The sequence below is a fragment of the Microtus pennsylvanicus genome, chromosome 5, assembly GCF_037038515.1.
Source record: "Microtus pennsylvanicus isolate mMicPen1 chromosome 5, mMicPen1.hap1, whole genome shotgun sequence".
Taxonomy (NCBI): Eukaryota; Metazoa; Chordata; class Mammalia; order Rodentia; family Cricetidae; genus Microtus; species Microtus pennsylvanicus.
This window is the reverse complement of record NC_134583.1, coordinates 62130560-62146503: the sequence shown is the minus strand read 5'-3', so window position 1 is coordinate 62146503 and position 15944 is coordinate 62130560. Positions and strand designations below refer to the sequence as shown.

General features: G+C 46.3%; 1 protein-coding gene across 3 annotated transcripts in view; it reads right to left on the bottom strand.

Annotated features, from left to right (window-relative positions):
* Positions 1 to 7131: 7131 nt before the first annotated feature.
* The window catches only part of Polr3e (RNA polymerase III subunit E), a 28195-nt gene continuing 19382 nt past the window's right edge, over positions 7132 to 15944 (bottom strand). For all 3 annotated transcript variants that reach the window (XM_075972081.1, XM_075972079.1, XM_075972080.1), the window contains 8 exons: positions 15213 to 15294; positions 13924 to 13983; positions 13677 to 13834; positions 13136 to 13197; positions 12133 to 12653; positions 10352 to 10429; positions 8363 to 8488; positions 7132 to 7476 (listed from right to left, as the gene is read on the bottom strand). In XM_075972081.1, coding sequence (XP_075828196.1) covers positions 7420 to 7476; positions 8363 to 8488; positions 10352 to 10429; positions 12133 to 12653; positions 13136 to 13197; positions 13677 to 13834; positions 13924 to 13983; positions 15213 to 15294 — 1144 coding nt within the window. In that variant the 3' untranslated portion in view covers positions 7132 to 7419. The remainder of the gene's footprint in view (positions 7477 to 8362; positions 8489 to 10351; positions 10430 to 12132; positions 12654 to 13135; positions 13198 to 13676; positions 13835 to 13923; positions 13984 to 15212; positions 15295 to 15944) is intronic.

Below are 15944 nucleotides of genomic sequence, written 5' to 3'. Positions count from 1 at the left end.
CCAAGAGTAAAACATCATACCACATTTTGGTACCCAACATGGGGTACCAATTATTGCCCTCTTTTTTTTAATCATCTGTCTTTTAAACTATGGCTATTCTAGTCAGCAACTGCAACTCCACTGTTACTAGCAGCAGCTAGTCTGCAAGAGCCGCAGCCTGAAGAGATTCTGTTCCCTCAGGCACCACCTCTTTCATAGAATCCTGCTTCCCAGAGAGGTTGAATAGCAAACAGCTCACCCAGCTTGCCTCCTCATGTCTCCCAAGGAGTCTTTGTGTTTTTGCTCACCCCTCTTTATAAACCCTTCTCCTCCTGGCTCCTCCCTACTACTTCCTGTCAGTTGGTTGCTGATGCAGCCTCTGGGTCATAGGTAAATTTTATTTAATCAAACACATCCTTGTATCATTAAACATATGTTCCAGAGCATAGACAAAAGTAACACACCTTAAAACAACATTCTATAACAGGTTATCTCACCCTACATAACTGCAGTTTTGTGCTCTGATCTATATTTACATATTTCTCTCACTCCTGATAACATTATTACTTCTCTGCACTTTATTTTGCTATTGCACCTACAAGTAAGATCACATATTTCTGTGTGTGCCAACCTTTTTCTCATGCTAAATACTATTCCCAATGTGAATGTGTTTATATACTACAATCTATCCATGTTGGTGAGTGCTTTGACTGTTTCCATATCTTGGATATCATGAACAATGCTTTAACGAATAAAGAAGTGCAAGTACCTTTCATAGCTGGGTTTTTGCCTTTGGATATGCCCGGAAGAGGACTGCTGGATCCTACAGTAAGTCCATCTTTATTTAACAACCATAGTTTTCCATGGTAGCATCACCAGTCTCTATTCCCGCTAATCATGTATAAGGATATCAGAATATCATTTCTGCATACCTTCAGCATTTCTTTTTGATAATTACCATGTGAGCAGATGAGAAGACATCTCACATCATTGGGATTTGCATCTTCTTAGTGGCGTCTACATGTACCTGCTGATATTTGGTATCCTTGTAGAAGTGTCGTTCAGGTGTTGGTTTTTTTGTTTTGTTTTGTTTTTTGTCATTTTTTGAGACAGGGTTTCTCTGTAGCTTTGTAGATTGTCCTGGAACTAGCTCTTGTAGACCAGGCTGGCCTTGAACTCACAAAGATCCACCTGCCTCTGCCTCCAGAGTGCTGGGATTAAAGGCATGCACCACCACCCGGCTACAACTAGGTTCTTTTGTTTTTGTTTGGTTTCCCTGTGTAGCCCTGGTTAAAATCAGGTTTTTTTGTGGTAGGTTCCTGTTTGGTTGGTTGCTTGGCTTTTTCGGTTAAGTTCCTTATGTTTGGCAATAATCCCTTGCCAGGTGTGTGGCTTGCAAATATTTTCTCCCAATCCACAGGTTCCCTTCTTGTTCTGTTTTCCTTCCTGTAAAGGAGCTCTGGAGTCTGATAAGTAGTCCCATTTATGTTTTGTTGCCTGTGTTTTGACCAAAAATCCATTATCAATACCAAGGTCAAGTTGTTTTTCAGTTTTGTTTTATGGCCATACAGGTCTTATGTTTAGATCTTTAATCAATTTTGATTTTTAAGTATTTTAAGCACATGAGTGTTTTATCTGCCTGTCTATGTGCTGTGGGACAATGGTCTTCTACTCTGTGAAGACTTATCACTTGTGCTGCTTTAATAAAATGCTGATTGGCCAGTAGCCAGGCAGGAAGTATAGATAGGGCAACCAGAATAGGAGAATTCTGGGAAAAAGGAAAGGTGGAGTCTACAGTCGTCATCCAGACACAGAAGCAGCAAGATGAGACTGCCTTGCTGATAAAGGTACCAAGCCATGTAGCTAACACAGACAAGAATTATGGGCTAAAGTAAGTTAACAAGAAGCCTGAGCTAATAGGCCAGTCAGTTTATAATTAATGTAGACCTCTGTGTGTTTCTTTGGGACTGAACCGCTGCAGGACTAGGCAGGAGAGATATCTCTGTCAACATCCATGCTCATGGAGGCCAGAGAGTGTTGGATCCTCTGGGACTGGGGTTACAGATGGTTGTGAGTTACCATATGAACTGGGAATTAAACCCAGGTCCTCTAGAAGAGTAGCCAGCACTTAACAGTGATTAAGTCATCTCTCCAGGCCCTTAAGTTGATATGTGCATACACATTAGATGAAGGTCCAGTTTCATTCTCCTCCAGGTAGATGTTGCTGTAGTTTGGATCTGAATTCCAAATCCACAGTTTAAAGGCTTAGTCACTGCCTGGTGCTATGGGGAAAGAGGTGGTGGGAAGCTTGGGGATGGTTTTATGTCATTAAGCATGTACCATTGAAGAACAGGGGGATCCCTTCTCTCGCCCACCATGCTTTCTATCTCGGTATGTGTGGTGGGGGTGGGGGTGAGGATGCTTCTGGTCCTGAAGTAAGTCATTTTGTTCCACCAGGCACTTCTACCATGCTATGCTGTGTTATCTCTGGCCAAAAACAATGGGGCCAACAGATCATGAATTAAGATCTGTAAGAGCTCTATGTTGAAATAACTTTCCAAGTTGTTCCAGGTGGTTATTACAGTGACAGCTGGTTACACATTTTTCCCATTACAACTCATTGAACATATAACCCTTCTCAATGATGTGTCTTTTTATGCCAGCACCAAGCTGTCTATTATAGACTTTAAAACCAGGTACTGAGTTTTAGGATTATCTTCTGTGCGCCTGTGAAAAATGCCACTGAAATTTTGGTAGGGGTGCTTTTAACCCATAAACTACTTTATAGATTTTAAGTGTTCAGCCTGTGAATACAGTTTCCCTCCACTTTTGATTTATCTTGAATTCTTACCAACGTTGTTCACTTCCTTAGCTAAGTTTACTATGATGCCGTCATGTGGGTTTTTTGGAGAAACTCCACTGTACTAATCTGTTTTTGCTGTAACTTTACTGAATATATACGAGAACAGGTTTCTTCCTTTTGTTGCATTCTTCAGAGTTCCCTATATCTAAAGCCATGTCATCTGCAAACAAGACAATTTGACTTCTTTCCATTCCAGATGCTTTTATTTTTCTTGTCTAATTGCTCTGGCCAAGACTTCGAGTACTACTGAATTAAAGCGATGAATGGGTCTCACTGTCCTTGAACTTAGGAAGCTTTCCGTTCACATCACTGCATGCAGTACTTGTGGCCTTTGTTGTACACAGCTTATGGGAGCTCTGCTTCACCTAATGTTTTAAGAGTTTGCAGTATGAAAACAGCCTTAATTTTGTCCATTGCTTTTTCTGCATCTATTGAGATAGTCGCTCTGTCCTTCATTCTGCTAAGATGTTACATCACACTTGATTTATGTTTGCTTCAACATTCTTAAATTCCACCGTCAAATCTCACTTGAGATCTTCTCCGTGTGTTGAGTTGCACATCTTGATTGGAGATGGCGATTTTCCACATTTGACCTATTCATATAACATAAACTGGATTAAATAGGTGCCCTATAAATAATCTCAATCTCTCTGCCTTGCTTCATTCCTTCCCTCCCTCCCAGGTTCTTGCTACATCAAGCTAGTTTTGATTTTATGGTTTTAAGGCTTACATTCCTATCATGGTCCTTGTTTTACAGCCTCTGTGCCTAACTATGGTAATTTGATATGTTGCTAGTCTACTAGTGTCAGAGGAACTTGTAAGTTCAATCACTGCTTGGTAAGAAATTGGGGTGCTCACATTTAACCCTAATAGTGTTTTAAAGATGAGATATAAGCATAATATCTATCTATGCTTTATTCATTAATTGATGTTGTAGATTCCTTTGTAGCCAGCTTTAAATTTAAAAAAATTCATTTATTTGGGAGTAGGAAGCAAGGTGCTAGGTGGATATCAGAGGAAAACTTAGCAGGAGTTGGTTCTGTCAACCCTGTGGTTCTGGAGTTTAGGCCTTCATTCAATCTACATGGTATCAGGCCATCAAGGGTGACAAGTACCTTTACCTGCCTGTGTGTGTACACTTAAGTGTCTGAGGAGGCCAGAGGCACAGAAACCCCTTGGATCTGGAGTTACAGGCAATTGAGCAGTATCCAAAACCGGCACTGGAAACGTAGCTCAGGTCCTTGGCAGGAGCTGTCTGTGCTCTTAGCCACTGTACCATCTTTCCAGGCTCCACGGCCTGAATTTTGAGTTACTGATAGACCCTGATATAATCTTGTTTGGACTGGAAACTGTGTTTGTTCTGCAAACCCTATAAACTTTCTTCATCCATTTTCCTTTGCTCTCTCTTGGTTGGTTCTGCAGTTGACACAGCTACATTCTTTATGTGTCTTTCGCCTTCAGAACTGACACCCCCCCCCCCAACTTCCTGTAACTCTGGCTTTCCTGGACCTCACTCTGTAGATAAGGCTGGCCTCTGCCTCCTGAGTACTGGAATTAAAGTCGTGTGACCACACACCTAACCCTTCCCCCTTTTTTTGGCAACAGGGGCATGGGATTGGGTTCTTTTACTTTTCCACTTTGACCATTTAGTTTCCTGACTTGATGGAACTTGGTATTTTATTGTTTTGCGGAGTTTAAATTGACATCTTTTTATGGTCTGTTACTGGTGCTTAGTTTTATGTTCCCATAATTGTACTTGACCCTTGCAGCTGTGTGTTAATGTATGTTTGAAGTAGAAACTTGATTCAGGTTTATCAGATTGAATATCTGGCAAAATACTTCACCCATCAGCCTATCCAGAAGTTCTAATTAAGCCATCTGTTTAAGCAAGCTTGTTGCCAGAGTCCTCAGCAGACTGATTCTGCAGGTACATGAGCCGCACACCTAGGATTAGGAGGCTTCTCTGGAACCTGAAGATCTGCTCGAGTATACCAGTTAATGGCTGAAGTCCGTGTCCCTACGATCGGACCTCCAGCTGGCTAGGTGCCCTGGAGTAGGCATAGACCATAGAGTTACAGGGGATAGTCGAGATACTGTGCTCATAGGGTTGGCCTGGATTAACTGAGGTCACTCTAGTGCTAGGATTTACTGGGATATAACTAAACCTTGGGTCTGCTTAGGCCTGGAGCTACAGAGGAATGGGTAAGGTAATAGGAGCATGCGTTGGATACACATTTGAAGCCTTAGGCAACGGGGGCCAAGTGACGCCAGAAGTGGTCTAAAACCCTGGTCCACTATAACCTTGAGGTGGGCTTAAATCCTAAGTCCTTAGGAATCGGTCAAATTCTGGGGTTAAGTCATAAAATGAGTAGGCCCAAAGAGTCAGGCCATGGGTACTCTTCCTACAGTGTGTGGAATGGGGGCCAAAGCAGAGGCTGGTGCTCATTTCCCAGTTCTTCCTGCAACACTGTCTCTCAACACAGATTGGGTTTGGGGAAGAGTGTTATAAAGCTGACTTCCTCTTTATTAAGTGCCTTATGTTGGCTACATATAGGTGCTAAGATCTCCCTCATGTCCCAATTGCTGCTTTTCTTTAGCATTCCATCCTTTTTTTCTCTTCTTCTTCTTCTTCTTCTTCTTCTTCTTCTTCTTCTTCTTCTTCTTCTTCTTCTTCTTCTTCTTCTTCTTCTTCTTCTTCTTCTTCTTCTCCTCCTCCTCCTCCTCCTCCTTCTCCTCCTCTTCCTCCTCCTCCTCCTCCCCCCCCCTTCTTTTTTTTTTTTAAATAATTTAAAGCATGGCCTTCCTGAGATGGGACTGAGTAAATTCTTTCTAAATGGGGATCTGTCATAGCTCTGTGCCAACCCATATGAAGGCTTCCCCTTTCCACAGGGCAAAGAGATCCTGGTATACAATGATAAGGACATATTCCTCATTAGTTCTGTTAACTTTTGTGTTGTTTTTCAACACAGGATTTCTCTATGTAGCCCTAGCTGTTCTGTAAACTAGGCTAGCCTCGAATTCACAGAATCCGCCCATCTCTGCCTCCCGAAAACTTTATCTGATCTGTTAACCCCTCACATGTGTCAACGATTACCAAGAGCATGAGCCACCCCGTTAAACAGTGTTATAAACATCCCTGAATGATCCCTTACTGACCACACTGAAGTATTTAATACTTCATTTCCTGAAGAGAGGACAGCACAGAGCATCATGTCAACCTTATGCAGAAGATGCACTACAGCAACAAGTCTCAACTAGACAGCAAAAGTCACATCTCACCCAGCCTAGATCACCTTTCCCCATCTTCTGGGGCGATAGTGCCTGCCATGTTCACAAGCTACATGCTGCAACTCAGCATGTAAATCCTAGCTCCAGAGGGTAGGTGAGGTGTAAAGTACCACATTCTGAAGACTTAGTACAAAAAAAAAATACTTTTATTACATTTTGATTTTAAATATTTGGGTCTGAAGTACATATTTTTAAAACTATTTTAAAGTCGCCACTAAAACCTTAAGTGCTCACATCCCATGGAAGGAGTCCCCCCCATCCCGCTCCCTTCCCTCCTTAAAAAGCTGTGTTCACTCTCCATCCTTCTTTCCTTTTGCTTCCATGTCTTCAGCTAAGACCACTCAGTGGCTGTACCTATCAGCTTGGCAGCCTGAGCAGTATGAGCGGAAGCCCAGTCTTCAGGACCTGCAGGAACTCTGTGAGACCAGCCTCACACGTCAAGGTGAGTTCATGAGCTGCCGTGACGGCGTCATGGACTTCCTTCTCTCTTTAGTACTTAACATTTTGAGAGCACAGATGACATTTTCTTGCTGCAACTATTTGAGGACAGTAGCACCATGATGCCAGTTTAGTGTTAGCATTTATTTTAAAAATACACAAAATATAATTTTTTTACATCAATTCATCAAACAGTGATAACCTCGCTTTCACACTGTTCCACACTTACCTGGTTCAGTTTGCACCTTTATGCGAACATTAGGAGAAGATGGAGTTGATCTAATGTTTTGTTATGGTTCGTGTAAACAGTTGAGACCACTGTAGAAAGTAGACTGTTGTAAAAGGTAAAGTGGCCTCAGAAACCCAACAGTAAAAGAATTCAATTTGGTTTAGTAAAATTGGCAGAAGTCTTAGCATAGAGAGACTCTAAGACTAGTTATTGGCTTGTAGGCATTTAAAATATTAAAAACCGTAAGGTTCTCTTCATCATGTAAACATAACTTTGTTGGCATTCTTTTTAAAAAGGAAAATATTAAACCATGATTTTCATAATCCTGCCCATGTCAGTGTACACTCTCTTTATTATGAGAATGAAACCAAATAAGCAAAATACATCAGGAATTTCAAATTGTACTTCAAAGAAGGCCCGGCTGGTCTCTGCTGGGAGCGATCTCACTTACGCTGACCCTGTCACTGGCCGAGTATGAGCCCCTCTGTCCTCTGGGCCAGGCAGTGCCACAGGCCACGAGGTGGGCAGATCCTCTTGCTCTGTCTTGAGGCAAGTCGAGACTACTGGCTCTGCCATCCTTCCCTGGGCTTAGATTCGCTGAATTAGTGGTTTGCTACTATTGTCAAGATTGTACTGTCCCCTTAAGGTACCACATGCCACCATAGCTTACACAACAGTCCTAGAAATTAAGAAAACAGGAAAGATAACTGTTACTATCACAATTTGGTTTACAAGAAAATACAAATAGTTCATCAGAAACTGAGTATGCTACTGAGTAGCTGTTGGTCCCTAAAGGGTTGAGCCACAATCCCTCTAGAACAATTTAAGAGGTATTATTATTATTATTTTTGGTTTTTTCGAGACAGGATTTCTCTGTGGCTTGGGAGCCTGTCCAGGAACTAGCTCTTGTAGACCAGGCTGGCCTTGAACTCACAGAGATCCGCCTGCTTCTGCCTCCCAAGTGCTGGGATTAAAGGCGTACGCCACCACCGCCTGGCCATTTAAGAGGTATTATAAAATAGATGTGTTGCATAAACAGAAAACATAAATATTTTTCAAGTTGACCAAGACAAAGGGATTAATAAAGCCTTCACCTACATGACTAAGATAACAGGGAACATGTCGGTGGCTTTCTGTGCTCAATTCTACAGATGTACCACAGTTTAGAAAAGCATTTAAAGTATTTTCACATTAAGCAAATAGTACTCCTTTTTAAATTAAAAAATGGATTGTACTGAAAGTTGCATAAGTGGCACAAGATTCACCTGAGGCAGGATCTAGTTTAAGCCTGTCTTTTATTAGGTGAAGATGATGCACACCTCCCCACAACCACTCCACCCAAACTCTAGTGTGTGAAAAGGTTCACTCTCTTGCCAATATACCAATGCTAGTCATTACCAGACAGTGCCCATCAGACTGGTGATTTACTGCTATGCATTTATAGAGCAAGAATAAAGGTACCAGACCCAAGTCCTTTCCACACACATGAGCATCCTTAATAAGACAGGTCAGAAGCACATCCTAAATGCATGCTCTGGGTGGGGTCCTGTGCATAATGGACATACCTTTAGCACTTTGTCTACATCCTGTTTGCTTAGCTCTTCTCCACATTCCTGAGTCAGCCGAGACTGGATCATGTTCCGGCGTACTCGGTAATTTTTGGAAAATATTTCAAGCAAAACTTGCCGATGCTTTAATAGAAAAACAATGCATTACTATGAGAAATAGTATCCAAATGTGAACTATCCCCAAACAAAAGACCCAAAATGATGGCCTCACCCCACCTTCAGTGTTTCAGACTGCAAGGAAGGATCTCAGGATGAGCAGTTTGGACATACTGGAATTAAGCAGCAGTTTAAACTAGGTGGGGGAAAGTGTCCAAATTGGTTCAAAATCTTTTTTTTCTTGAGACAGGGTTTCTCTGTAGCTTTGGAGCCTGTCCTGGAACTAGCTCTTGTAGACCAGGCTGGCCTCGAACTCACAGAGATCCGCCTGCCTCTGCCTCCCGAGTGCTGGGATTAAAGGAGTGCGCCACCACCTCCCGGCGCATTATATTCTTAAAGAGAAATTAAACAGCATGAAGGATAGATGAGATCTTCCCCAAATATAAAGTTTTAAAAGGCCAGCCTGGGCTAGAGAGAAAACCACTTGTCTCAAAAAATGGAAAGAGAGCATCCAGGATATTTACTGTCTCACATCGCTACAGATAGGAAAAGGTAAAGGAATGTGTCAGCCTACAGGACTCTGAGAACCCACTGTCTAGTGAATGAAGACTTGAGGATGCACCGTCAGTCCACTATGTACAGGATACTATAAAACTCTCCAGTTGCACTGAAGGGAAGAATATGTCTTAAAGACCTCACAAGAAGAAAGTCATTGAATTTCAGCTCTGAAATAGTTAAGATACCCTCCACCTACAGGGGAAATGATCTGCTCTGGTGGAAAACAAACCATTTCCAAATATGAACAGATGGAGACAACTCCGTCCCACTAAAGGCTAAAATGACAAGATTCTAGACACAGGGAAGAGCCAGTCATCTGGAGAAGCAGTGGCACAGGCTTCAGGAGGGTCCCATTCAGCGTCTAAGTTCAGAACATACTAGTGCAAAGAGGAAGAGAGCCACTGAGATGGCTCAGCACCTGAGAACCTGAGTTGGGGGAAGGAGAGGACGGAATCGACTCCAGGATGGGCACACCTGTGCCTTAGTGATGGAACTCAACAGATCAACGCTGTAAGCCATCACCTCCAAGGAGGACAAGTGGGTCCAGCAGAGTGGAGTCAAATGCCCCACAAAGGTTTTTGGTCTTGAATTTTATTTTGATTTTAAATTGAACATACTACCTTTTTCTCCTCAGTAATCAAAGAAGCTAAGTAGGAAAGCCTGAAGCACCTTTCCTAGCCAAGAGAACAGGGTCACTCAGGAGTCCTGGTGGAAGCTAGGTTCCACACCCACTCTTGCTCTCAGCCTTCCTGTCCCCTCTGCAGGGAAAAGGGAGACTTCAGTAGGGTCTATTCCTTGTCTGAGCCTAACTGTCACTTCTGCTTAAAAAAACAAACAAATAAAACCCAACTTTGGAGTTCAGGCAAGTTCATGATTTAAAAGCATCTGGATCTCAGCTACCATAACTACACAAGCACAGGAGACCTGGTACCCTGTCTGCCAGAGGGTGACTGGACAAAATAACCCAAAATCCAGGGCTGAGACAGCTAGTAAGAAAACCTTTTGATTCCTGCTGTCAGGGACACTGAGAATCGACTCTGTACACGGTCTGTAAGCCTGCCTGGCATGTCTATCCCTATGGAAACTCGACAGAAACCGCATAGTGACGCCACTATACTCTGGAAACCAGTCATCTTTCCAATGGTGACTCTGTTTGATGCAAGCAAACCCCCAAGTTCAGGCTCAAACCTGACACACCCTGTCTGTCTTGGTGGGTGTGGAGTAGTTGGAACCTGAGGTGTCCAAGTATATACTCCAGTGCCCAGCTACTAATGGCCTCAACCCTCCAGGACTCCCCTCCTGAGAAAGACACAAACAGAACAAGGACCTCACCTGGTCGCTTATGTCACCAGACTCCCAGAGGGCAAACACCTTCTGCTCGTCCGGAGAAGCAGCAGTCTGTGGGGGAAACTGGCCCAAGCATGAGTTGGTCATTTTCTGTCTTGTAAACCCATTGCCCTGCCCACTTCACCCCACCCTGCCTGTAGCCCAGTCCCTAGGAAAATGTGGTCCAAGCCTAGTTCCTCCCACTCAGCAGCTCTGGAGAGGGCTCCAAGACGCCTGTTAAACAGGTGTTTGGGAGAGCATTAGTGGACTGCTGCCCTGAGGTGTCCACCGGGGCTTATGTTCTAAAGCTCCCCGCCCCAGGCTCTCTTTAGAGCTTCCCACAAGGACAGCATATAAACTGTGGCTCAAGCCAGACCTTGCCAGATTCCCAAGCTTTCCAAGCCACTAGCTTCAGAGGTCAGCCGGAAGAGATGACACAACCCTGATAGCTGGAAAGGAGGTCAGGGAAGAGGCCAGCATTGTGGGCGTCCATCTATCCTACATCTGAAATGGGACTTGATGTCACCTGATCATGGGAAACTGAGCAACACTGAGGTATTGCTCTGCCCATTTGCCAAAAGGAAAAGCACGTTCAGAGCCGTTCACTCACGGTTTACAGCTACTCAGCTCATAGCAGCAAGCCACAAGTTGAACTTGAGACTATAAATCTACTTGCTGTTCCTAAGCCTCATCTCCTTTGTATGAAGACACAGACAGCAGGATGACTCAAGGCCTTTTTTTGTCTTGGACATGCTATGAATATGGTCCCTGAGTCAAAGTGCTCCAGACAGGGCTTCAGATGTCCTCTAGATGCCAGCACTTCCATGAGAAAGGAGCATGGGCATCCAGTAGACCCCTCAGCCCTGTCCATGCAGATGGCCTAAGCAATCTCACTACCACCTGTACGTACACAGAAAAGCAGGCTTGCAGAAAACTGGCCCCACTTGCTGAGTGGCCAGGGACCTAATCCCAGCACCTTCTAAAGCAGACCTCAGAAAGTAGGCTCTGCCAGCAGAGAACACAGGGCTTCCTGTCCCGTTCCTTACATACAGAGGCAAGGGCCCTGGCATCACCCTAGGCCACAGGTAATGAGCTTGGCAATGCACATGGCATACTCCCTAGTTAAGAGCCAGCACAGCTGCAGCCTCTCCCACCCCATTTTGCTTCCCAGGCTGGGCAGAGTCTAGGAAAGAGCCCTAACCGCTTCTCTCAGGCCATAGCCAGGTACCCCTTCCCAGAAGAGGGCAACAGTCTGCTCCCACTGTGGAGCCTACTCCACGAGTAGGAAAGAACTGAGGTAGAAGAGGCTCGTTCCACCGGCACGCCTAGTGCCAGAAATGTGCAGAGGCCAGAGAGTATACAGTCAACTGGCCCAAAAGCCAGGGAAGTCACCAATCCCCAAACTGTGGGGAAGTGCTCAGCTGATCTCTGTGAAAGCAGACCTGATAGTCTCTATACTAAGGTTCAAATTCCAGCTGTACCATTTATGTCATAGGAACTAAATATTAACCAAGTAGAGGGCTTGTGTTTACTGGGGCCTTGGTATATTGGTTAGAGCCCTTAGGTATCTTTCTTTCCTGTGGTAGAAAACTCAATACATCCACTTGAGATGATGACAGGGAGCCCGAGGGCTCACAGACATCCGATGTAACATACTCCTATCCACATGCAGTCAGCTGGGGCGGTTGCAAAGGCACACGGAGTCTCATGCTTCTTGATTTCTGAGAAGCCCTCCTGAAGGGCTCTGAGGGACTCTGCTTGTCCTGGCAGGCGCAGGCTTTACTTACAGGCACCAGTATCTGCTTGCAGCCAGCGGCCAGCACCGTATCCTGTAGCATGCGGTCTGAGATGCCGCTGAAGAGTGTGTGGCCGGGGGGCAGGCCTGCCAGGTGCAGGTTGAAGAGGCGCTTGAGTTCGCTCAGCGTGAGCACAAACTGTCTCTGAAAGGTGGCTTCCACGAAAGCCTTCAGTTCTCGGGCCGCAGGGCTGCTGGCACAGCCTGGTATTGGGTGCCCATTTAGGTTGTCCCCACCCACTGCCCGCCCAGCAGGCAGCCCATTGGCCAACTTGGTGCTGAGGCAGCTGCTGGGTGCAGTGTCCATGGGCTCCTCCTCAGCCTCCAGCTCTTCCCCATCTGCTTCCTCCTCGCTCAGGGGTTCCTCCTTGATCTGCACACTGGGCAGGACTGTAGCTGTCCGCATCTGTTCCTTCCGTCGCTGCAGCTCCCGCTCCAGGAAAGCATGGTTCTGCTGGGCCTTGGTTTTGGCTGTCTGGACCCGCTGTTCCCCAGAGAGCAGTCCAGCAGACCCTGTGTGGAGAGGCAGTATGGCTCAGAACAGCAGAGGTCCCAGGCAGAAAGCATGAAAACAGAGGCCAAGCAGAGGAGACCAAGACAGCTCCTGAAGCAAGAAACAAGTGCGGTCTTCCACCCTTCCTGGCTGCAGTGGAGCTTGGCTACCAAATACTGAGGGAAGACATCAAACTGGGCACAACAGAATTTAAGCCCTGCTGAGTACCTGCTAGCAACTCCTCTCACATCACTTGCTGAGCCATCAGGTCTCAGAATCCACTCTGCCCTGAAAGACACAGCCCCTCCCCGGGTGGGTGTGGGGGGCTCTGATGCTGTCCTGCTGCACAAGCATTAGGCAAACTTGGGGGCCTGAGGGACGGGTGGGGTGGAAGGAAGGACACCACAGAAAACGTGAACTGTAAGAACCACATGGTCCTTCTCTGGGCTTGATTCCTGAAAAGGACCCCTCTTGGGCCAGGGACCAGGCTGAAGTCACACACCTGATTGTCCATCCGGCTTCTTTGGCATAGTTTCTTTTACGAGATTATAGACTTTTTCTAATCTGAAAAAAAGAACAAACCCTTTAAACTCTGACCTATATGCTGTACCGCCTACCTCGCCATAGGAACAAGCCCCCAAGGACAGGACACTGGGTCACTGAAACATCATGCACACAGGGTTTAGCCAGGCCTTCTCCCCTCTGAGCCCTCTGGTTGTACACATGCCCCCAGCTAGAGACCAGAAGAGGCAGTGTGAGGAGAGCGACCATCCTGTCTTTCTTGCTAGACTATGTGCCTTTCTCCTCTCTAGCCCCTCAACAGAGTAGCTCTGGCAAGCAGTGGGTGTCGCTGCCATCAAGACCTGTGGAGGACTTGGGGTCATTTAGCGATACCCATCTTGGTGAAAAGCAGTACAGAAGTGCACACAGCCCCACCCCAAGTGTTCCTCACTGCCCAGATCCAGCCCAACTGTGCTGCTCCCAGGAGGTAGGTAGGTAGGTCCAGGGCCACCTACTACACCCTTCACCCAACAAGCCCTTACTTGGCCTGAATGCCTGACCACAGCATGTGTTGCCGCTGGACCACATCTGGATGCTTCTTGATAAACTCCAGGTCGTAGGGGAGTAAGAACTCCCAGCCTTTGTTGATCCTCACTACAGCCATGTGCTCCAGAAAGTCCTTCACATCCTCTGCACAGAGCTGAAGGGAGGAGGGGGGTAAGGCCTCACCAACCCCAAGCTCCCTCCTGTAGCAAGCCCTGGGCAAGGGTCATGAAGAACACCACTTACTTTGGTCACCGCTGCCACCTCCTTCCTTACCACCCATCGGCTCTGTGTGAACTTCCACATCTGAGGAAGAAAAGAGACATGTTCTAGGAGGCAGCAACAGGCCTCTAAGAGGCCTGGGCGAAGGTACAAAAGGGGGCACAGAGCCTGGGCAACAGGCCAAAATGGGGCTCCTGCTCTACTATTAGTATGTGCACTGGGCAGCCTCTTTTAGCCTTTACAGACGTGTTCTCTCCTTCAGAATGGCTGGCGACACCATTCTATCCAAAGGAAAGTGTTCAACGGACAGAGCCTTTCTCCTGTGGTTTACTACTGCATCCCCAGGGCCTCCTAAGAGTGCTATGAGGATTCAGCAACAGGGTGCTGCTCTACAGATGGCAGCGCTCCACTGTGGTGGCTGCCAATAGTTGGCAGGGCTCCAAGTCTCTCATTACCCTGAACTACTCCACAGGAGTACTCAAAAGAAGAGAGTGTGAATGACTGAGAGCCAAGAAGAAAGGATGACTGGTTGTCATCTATAGCAACACGTCTTACACAGATCTAGCAGACACCAACACAATGGTACATCCAACACAGACCTAGATGTCAACACCTGGGCACAAGTGAATGCGGCCAGGTGGGAGCAACATTCTGATGCCCCAGATCAAACATACTGCTGAGGCCCCTCAACACTAACTTCCCCAAAAAGCTAAGACTAACTAATCAGACGAGCAAACACAGCTGTCTTCAATCTAAGGCCCGGTCTTTTCATGACAAACTTGTGCGCAAGCACAATGGGCCATCATGGACAGATCTAAGCAGCCACATTAAGCAATTTAAAGTGTAAATGCCAAGGTTTATGGGGCAGTGCAGACTCCAGAGACATGGGAGAGACTTAAGCTCTGGATATAAACAGGGTGAGAGGAAGGAGGGATGAGCTGGCTCAGAAGTCACAAACTCTAAATATGTAATAAATACCAGACTATGGTAAAAGGGAACTACTGGGCCCATCCAAAGTAGGCGCTGGGCAGGGCCAAGGACTGTCAGTCATTCACGACAACTAAAAATCCTGATTTAAGTCTGTAACCACCATGAGCTTTGTAATACATCACTCAACCACATGAGCACCACCCATGGGATCAGCAGAGCACTATGGAGACACAGCAGGATGTTATCAGCCCAGAATGCCCAGAGAACGATGACTATGTGGAACCCCTGGCGGCCTGCTCACAAAGACTTCCCTGTCCAAAGTCAACACCTGCTCTGGATCCCATCCCTCCACCCCCAGCTGTGGCCAGAGCCTAGATACTTACAACAAAGTCCCGGCCCCTGCAGAGCACCTCGGCAGGCATGCCACTGTGAGGACTAGAAGAATCCTTGGGATACAGGATATCACTGACAAGTCAAGCAGAGACAACTGGTCAGTCCCTGCCTGTAGTCCTATCACCACCACACCCGACTCTGGGAGCCCAGCACTCAGTCGAGCCAGGCCAGGTCACCTTTCAAGGCAATAGGCTTGAGTCTGTAGCCCTCCTCCCAGGCCCAGGAAGACGTGTGGAGAAGAGCAACCCTTCCCAAATCACCTTATCCCATACTAACCTAACCCAAGGAGGAGTTAGGGTCTCAAAGGCACATAAGTTTGGGACCTCACGGAGCCCAAGTCTCTTGAGAAGACCAGTATTCCACAGGTTAGATGTCTATGGTTTGAAGAGACCGGAGTACTACCTAGGCATACAATGCAGTTCCCACAACGTGACTCCCACCCTACCTCCCGCCACAGCCCCAGGCCAGTTTTACGGCTCCCCTGCTGGAGGCTGGAGGCCCTCCCTTCATATCTGCTAGTCCTGAGCAACTCGTGCTCCAAGGTTAGGCTCCATGGGCATAGACCTGGCAAAGTGTTCTTGGCTGCCACACAGAGAAAGGTCCCACTGTGAACTGAACCTTGTCAGGCACATGCTGTGGACCCCTGTGCTTTGAGGACAGAGAGAGAGAGAGACACTGAATGGTGGAGCACACAACACACAAATAAGACATGTTCGAATCAC